Source organism: Sinocyclocheilus anshuiensis, unplaced genomic scaffold, assembly GCF_001515605.1.
Source record: "Sinocyclocheilus anshuiensis isolate Anshui unplaced genomic scaffold, SAMN03320099.WGS_v1.1 scaffold132, whole genome shotgun sequence".
Lineage (NCBI taxonomy): Eukaryota > Metazoa > Chordata > Actinopteri > Cypriniformes > Cyprinidae > Sinocyclocheilus > Sinocyclocheilus anshuiensis.
This window is the reverse complement of record NW_015555730.1, coordinates 1,697,074-1,704,896: the sequence shown is the minus strand read 5'-3', so window position 1 is coordinate 1,704,896 and position 7,823 is coordinate 1,697,074. Positions and strand designations below refer to the sequence as shown.

Sequence of the window (7,823 nt, the reverse complement as noted above, 5' to 3'; positions counted from 1 at the left end):
AGCAAATACGCATTTATATCATTTAAACAAATCTTTGAATGTCTAATAAACCTCTAATTTCAAAAACCTTGCAAACTTAGTCGAATCTAGTTGAGATCTTGTGAAGTGTGCATGTGTATCCTGCATGATCGCGTGTTCTCTGTGTGACGGTAGATCCGTGAGAATTGAATGCGGACAGGAGGAGAGTTCAGCTTCACTGGAGACGCGCGATATGAAATATGAAAATATGATTAATGCACACAAACTTCCCAGAATACTGAGTGCCCTGTTGGTTACAGTGTTTACTTCCTTTTTAATTATATTTTTATTAAATATTTATTTATTTGTGAAAAATACTTTGTCATCTAAAGTATAAGTATGTTTATTTAACACATTTATTTTTTTAATCAATTTTCAAATGATTTCAAATTTCTTAAAAATTAATTAAAATAAAAAAAAATTATATCGGCCATCGGTCACCCTGCTTTCCAAATTATCGGCATCGGCTGTCAAAAAACCAATATCGGTCAACCACTAGTTAAAATCTAAGCTCAGGATCGATTCCAGAGAGAATCGCGATGCATCTCAATCGATCCACGAATCGATTCTGCATCGATTTATCCTAATATTCATAATATTCAGTGATTTTGTGAATGTTGTGATTTAACATACTTGGTTTAATTTGCCTTTTAAAGACCGTGTAGACCGTGTCATTAGACCATGGAAATCTGCTGTCCTGCAGAGTTTATATTTAACCCTAATCACACATGTCTGAACCAAATAAAGAAGGGTTTCAGTTTCATTAAAATCACAAAGACAAAAGCATTTTACTTCTTACCATATTAAACTTTTTTTGGCTTCAGTGGCTGTTGGTTTAAATGATGGTGCCTTATTAGGCCTAGCACTAATGCGACCGACAGCCTATATTAAGACATAGTGTAATGCACAGATCTAATATAATGTTACACATCTGATGTTTTTCCCCAAACTTTCAGTTAAGACATAACAGATTATGTTTGCGTTAATACTTAAAGCTGCAGTCCGTAACTTTTGGCTCTAGCGGTTAATAAACAGAACTGCATGCGTCTTGTGGAAGAACATTGTAGCCGGAGCTACTTTTCTCTGTTTATGTCTATGACGAATCAGGCAAGTACTGGGCTACTCCGCAGCGTTACCTAGCCGAACCAGTCTGAAATGGTCCGAATATAAACACTTATTATAGGTGTACTGTAGTGCTTCAGGACAAGCCAAAAACACGGTTTAGAAAATGGATTCATGGTTCGCTTATTATATAAATTGTCAATTTTGAACACAAAGTTACGGACTGCATCTTTAAATATATTTAGCCTACTGTAATTCTGTATATATGTGGGGATCGCGTGGCATCGCTGTCGTCTTTATGCGGTTGCTTCGGATGTCAGTCAGCACGAGAAGCGAGTGGAGAAATAGGTACTCCTCTCAGAAAGTATACAAATAAAGATACTCTTAGATGTTTAATTACTATTTGGAGCATTGGGGTCACTAGACGAGTGCTTAATGAACTCATTTTGTGAAAACTTTAAATTCAATATTTTTTTTTTCACTTTTTTAATTTCTTCTTTTTTTTTTTTTTTTGGCCTGTAGCTCAAAATTAGCCTGTGTGCATTCAGACTCATTTTTCCGGCACGGGTTACATATACAATATCTAAATTATAGTTTTTAGTACAGGAGCCAAATATTTGTCTATAAAAAAAAAAAAAATTTATTCAAGTTGATTTGATTCAAAGGAGGCTTTACAGATGACATGTAGAACAAAATATATATATGACTTATGTACTGTGTGTGTGTATATATATATATATATATATATATATATATATATATATATACACACACACACACACACATATGTATGTGTGACCCTGGACCACAAAACCAGTCATAAGAGTCAAATTTTCGAAATTGAGATTTATAAAAGCTGAATAAATAAGCTTTATAAATAAATATGGTTTTGTTGGCTATTGCTACAAATATACCCCAGCGACTTAAGACTGGTTTTGTGCTCCAGGGTCACATATATAAATACATAAGAAATTTTTTTTTTCTATTTTTTTTGTTAGGAAAAAATGTAGGTTTTGTATATTTTTACCAATTTTGAGCAATTGACTTCATGAGTTACAGTTTTTAAACCATAAGTTTGCATTGTTTTTTGAGCAATTATGAGTTAAAAGCTCAGAGGAACTTAAGCAACTGATTTTTAAATTGAGTTTGTTGCTGGTGATTCTCAGATTACACATTATTATGAATTACATAATGATGTTCAAACAATTTATTATAAATATTGAAAAGTTTTGCTTCAGTGGTTATTCTGGAGTTCATGTACAACCTCAGCATTTCTTGATTTAATAAAAAGGCGTAAATGTAGTAATAATACAGTAACAATCAAAACTGACTTTTTTGTTTCCCATTCACTTACTAAAGAAGTTATTGATCATATGCAATTTGTTTTTAGTTGAAAAATATGTAAGTAATGACTTCAGGTGACCAGGTCTGAACAGTCCCCAGAATGCAAGAATATTATGCAAATTTTGAATGCATAATGAGGGTTGAATAATTTCAGAGATTGTTGCAGAAGAGCAATCACCTTACATGTGTGTGCAACATTACTTGTAACAGATTAATGTGATCTTCTCGCCACATCCAAACATGCCCATTATTAATATTCAGTTGTGTTTCTCTCTCTCTCTCAGCTGCTCAGACTATGGGTCCACGACCCAGCACTGCAGCGGCTGCAGCTTCCGCTCCTCCAGTGCGCGGCGTACCGCAGTACAAATACACCCCCAGTGTCCGCAGCCCCCAGCAGCACATGAACACACAGCCTCAGGTGACCATGCAGCAGGTAAGACTGCACTCCACCTTTATCCCATCACGCCTGAAAGATGTGTTTTTGAGTTTACTGTATTCTGTGTTGGGGAGTAACTAGTTACATGTAACGGAATTACGTAATTTACTTTTTAATTTTAACAGTAAACCTCTGTTGTGCAGCACTTTGTTTGCCAAAAAATAAAAGGGTTTAATTTTCATTATAAATTAAATTAATGTTTTATGCCTTCATCTGATTACCAGAAAATGTAAGAACATTTTATAGGGCCCTACTATTGTTTAAAAAGGACCCTATACAAAAAAAAAAAGAATAGGTTTAAAATACAGGCATGTGGTTCTTAATTTCTTTTTATTAATTCACTATTTGTTAACTGATGTTTACTGTAAATTTTTTAGAAATATCAATAGCATTTGTATTAAAACTATATTCACTGAATGTAATAAAAAATAATAATCGAGAATCGAATCGAATCAAGAGTTTGTGAATTGAAATCGAATCGAATCGAATCGGGATATCTGAATCAATACCCAGCCCTATAATTAACTACAAGTACTTACTATATGGTTAGGTTTAGGGTTACTTGCATGTAATTATGCATAAGTTATTGTTATTATAATAGTAAGTACATCTAACGTGTAACAAGGACACCTTAAAATAAAGCACTACCAAAAATACACGTAACTGTAATCTGTTACAGTTACTATGAAAAAATGTGTAATTAAACTAGTTACTTATGAAAATGTTAGTGATTACAAAGGGGGTTACATCGGAATATTTTTTTTACACACATACAGATTTGATTGATTTCTTTCGCACATTGCATTAACTGCTCTAAAATATGAGACACCAATGTTTAGGACACAGAATTGGACATGTTTATTCGATAACTGTTTTATTTCCTATTTGGGTTTATGTGCATGCTTTATTTTTTTTTTAAGGCCATTGCACACTGAGTTCGAAAATTTCGCACGCTGTAAAATAAATACGACCTCACGCTGTGTCAATCACGTTTACACACTGCCTGCAAAACTTTCGTCCGTCATAAAAAAAATTGAATCCGGTTTGATTTTCTGCATCCGCAGCAAGCATTTTGAGAGGTGTTTTGACAATTCAGAACCACCGTACAAGCGAACGCCAAAATCCAGAATGGTGATTGTCAAGTTCATCCACTTCGTCTCGCAGCACAAAGCACTGTAAAGATCCTTGCACACTGAGTTCACTGAAATTAATGGTATTTTTAATATGTGGCTCTAGTATTGCTAGCAAAGCATCAAACTGAGCCACTGACATCCTGAAGTAAGCTTTGAATCGCTGTGATAATCCCTCTTCTCCTTAATAAGGAGGGGGAACTCTCCTTCCTCTCTGTATCTCAGGATTGGATGGACCCAATATTTCCTTTCTTTTTCTCTTTTTAAGAAGCTAGAGGACAACAAAATCATCCTCACTGCTTGAAGACTACGTTTAGTACCGTTTTGCACATTTTTTCCGCAACGGATTAATTAATACGCATTGGACTCAGTGTGCAAGGTTTCTGTGTGTGACGAATTTTTAGGATAACGAATACGAAAAAGCTAGTGCTGTCAAACGATTAATCGCATCCAATATAAAGGTTTTTGTTTACATAATATATGTATGTGTACTGTGTATCTTTATTATGTATATATAAATACACATACATACAGTATATATTTTGAAAATATTTACATGTGTATATACATTTATATATTTATATTATATTTTATATATATATAAATGATTAATATATAAACATATTTTTCTTAAATATATACATGCATGTGTGTGTATTTGTATATACATAATAAATATACACATTGTGTACACGCATACTATGTAAACAAAAACTTTATTATGGATGCGATTAATTGTTTGACAGCACTAGAAAAAACACTTACGAAAATTTCGGACTCCGTGTGCAATGACCTTTACTGTTAGATGCCAGTGTTTCCTATCATAGCTATGCAAAGATTTGTTTTTAAAAACAGTATAATAGCTATTAAACCATATCTTACGATTTTAAATCTGTATTTAACCTTAAAAGGAAAAGAAAAAGGAAAAAGCAGTGCTAAAGTCTGATTTTGTGGTGACTGTGCTTTAAAATTACATTTTTATAGTCTTAAATCAAGTAAAAAATAATTTTGAAAGTCTGAGCACTACTGCAAGGTTAACCCTGCCTGATTTTAAATGTTTCAAAATGATTAACAATTTGTTAGAAATGTAGAAAAGTAATCAAAAAGTAATCAAATGTAATCAGTTACATTACACTACTTGTTACATTTTGAATAGGGTAATTTGTAATCTTATTTTAAATGACATTTCCAAAGGAACCTTCCCAACACTAACTGTGCTCGTTTACTCTGTTTATAGCCTGCTGTGCACGTGCAAGGACAGGAACCACTCACAGCCTCCATGCTCGCCGCTGCACCGCCACAGGAACAGAAGCAGATGCTGGGTAAAGAGTGCTGCTTTTCACTGCATGCTCCTCCCACCACCTGACGAGATGAGGCTAATGTTTCATTTTCCTCTTCACAGGTGAGCGTCTCTTCCCACTTATCCAGAATATGCATCCCAGCCTGGCTGGCAAGATCACCGGTATGCTGCTGGAAATCGACAACTCGGAGCTCCTCCACATGCTGGAGTCTCCAGAGTCTCTGCGCTCCAAGGTTGGACTGATCGGTTGTTTTTGTGAGCTCTACGGAATGAAGCATTGGAAGAGGTTTTGTCGACGTGTTTTGATGTTTTGTCGACTGTCTGACAGGTCGATGAGGCGGTGGCCGTACTCCAGGCTCACCAGGCTAAAGAAGCCGCTCAGAAGACCGTGACCAACTCTACTGGCGTGCCAAGCGTCTAAGCCAAGGTAACGTGTTCCTTTATGTGATTTTCTCTGCTCGCGTCAAATGTTTATTGTGTTGGGAACTGCGAGGTCACGATGTCTGTGTTCTACAGGGGGACACGACCTTGAATCTTCACCGAGAGGAAAAAGTAAACATTGAAAAAAACAGAAAACGATATTTAAAAAAGAAGAAAGAGCCAGGTCTAGAGACAAGCATTCTAGGCCTAGTTAAGGTATTAAAAAAAATAAAAAAAAGGAACAAAAAAAGGAAAAACAGACAAAAATAATGTTGAGGGTTTAAAAAAAATCCACAGTATAGGGAATAAACAGCCGTAAAGCATTCCTGCCTTGTTTTATTGCTTTTAAAGCCTGGCTATGTCATGTTCTCAGTAGGAGAACTGACTGAACCAGCAATGTGAAGTTATCTTAAATTCAAAATATGCTTGCTCAAATAAAGTTCATTAAAAATGAGTGAGTGTCTTTTTCAGATCTCTTTCAGGGGGATTTGGGATGCTAATGGTGTTGTGTTTTAAGTTCATGTCCTTAGACTAGATTCAGTCTCGTAACACTGCACTTTTACAGGCTGTGTGTGATTATTGAGAGGAACAAGGGTTAGGAATGTTGGAATGAAAGAGGAGGATGATGAGTGCCAGAAAGGGAGTGTAACTGCACAAAAAAGGAGAACAAAAACGGCATGGCTGACAAGTAAACGAATGTGAGCAAAGCTTCTTTTTTTTATTGGGATGTTTACAGAGAAATGGGATGTTGGGATCATTTTAATAAGTGAAACCCTTTTGTTCTACAGTTCTGTTGTAAAGAATAAAGGCAGGACGTGAAATTGTGATGGCACAGCAGGACAATCCTGGTAAAACTTATTTGCTAACTATCATTTTTTTCCCCAGTCATTGGGAGCCCTTTTGAAGTTGTGGAGTGCTATGGTTTTCCAATAAGTAGTGTAACAGAAGCAATGTAATTCCTCGGCTGTAAAGCCCCTGTTGAGCTCGTGTCTGCTCTGAGGTACCTTACTGTTGAATTTATTTTTAGACATTTTCATTTCAAAGAAAGTGCACGCTGTTTCTAATTTCTCTCAAGTTACTGTATGCCTGAACATTAATTTCAAAAGTAGGTCACTGGGATGCTTTTTCAATCTGACGAGTTGTTTACATAGTTTAGAAGTGTAGGTAATCATCAGGTTGCTTAGCAAGGACATGGATATACTACAACAGTGCCTTCACCTTATATGGGTGATCTTTCAAAGAATACAGCTTCACTGTGCTGGAGAAACATTCCTTAAGAATTCCAGTTTTAAATGATGTAGTGTCACTTTAGTTTGTCTTGAGTTTCACTTTTATATGTAATAACTTTTAATATTTAAATTTTGGGTTTAATTTCAAATTTTTTGGGTTTGTCTCCTGCACACTTAACTCTTAAACATTTGTAATAATTTTTAAAAGCTGGAAAAATCTGTGGTTCTCAGCCTATTTTACTCGAAAGCCCCCCATATTTCTTATTTCTGCTTCAAATATTTTCAAAGCTGCTCATTTTCAAATTGTTTTGAAAAGTCTCTGTACATTAGATTAATTTACCACCGTTTTTTTTTTTAAGTTTAAAGAACGCTGTTTTCAATTAAACAGTTGATAAATATATACTGTATTATTCAGTGCTGAAATTAACATTAAGATTAATAAATGTTTTAAAAGTATTTTTCATTTTTAGGTAATGTTGTCTAATGTAGTTAACTAATGTCAACCTATGGAACCCTATTGAAAATTGTTGTTAAAATTATAAAACAGGATCAATATGTTCTCCGGTCTCATGTGAGTGGCACATTTACTCAACACTCAACCTCAGACTCTTAAAGGACAAGTTGGGCAAGCTTTGATGCTTTATCAGGATTCACTTTGTTTGATGTGACCTGTTTCAAAATGAGCAAGTGTTGAAACCTCTGCATTCAGTTCTTCAGTGTGTCGAGAGTGTTATGTTAACACTTTCTAGTGTACACTGGTATTCAGAGCTCGCGTGTCATGCTTCCTCTTTCAAAGACAGGGTCTTCACATGTCTGTCTCACACTAAGTCATACCCACATCAGTTTTGTCTGATTGTTTGGATTGTCCAAATGACATCATTTTT

At 35.0% G+C, this 7,823-nt stretch overlaps 1 protein-coding gene across 1 annotated transcript in view; it reads left to right on the top strand.

Annotated features, from left to right (window-relative positions):
* LOC107672855 (polyadenylate-binding protein 1) overlaps window positions 1-5,952 on the top strand; it is a 21,234-nt gene extending 15,282 nt beyond the window's left edge. The window contains exons 11-15 of the mRNA XM_016466230.1: window positions 2,709-2,857; window positions 5,228-5,312; window positions 5,393-5,523; window positions 5,619-5,717; window positions 5,807-5,952. Of these exons, the coding sequence (XP_016321716.1) occupies window positions 2,709-2,857; window positions 5,228-5,312; window positions 5,393-5,523; window positions 5,619-5,711 (458 nt within the window). The 3' untranslated portion in view covers window positions 5,712-5,717; window positions 5,807-5,952. The remainder of the gene's footprint in view (window positions 1-2,708; window positions 2,858-5,227; window positions 5,313-5,392; window positions 5,524-5,618; window positions 5,718-5,806) is intronic.
* Window positions 5,953-7,823: the final 1,871 nt, after the last annotated feature.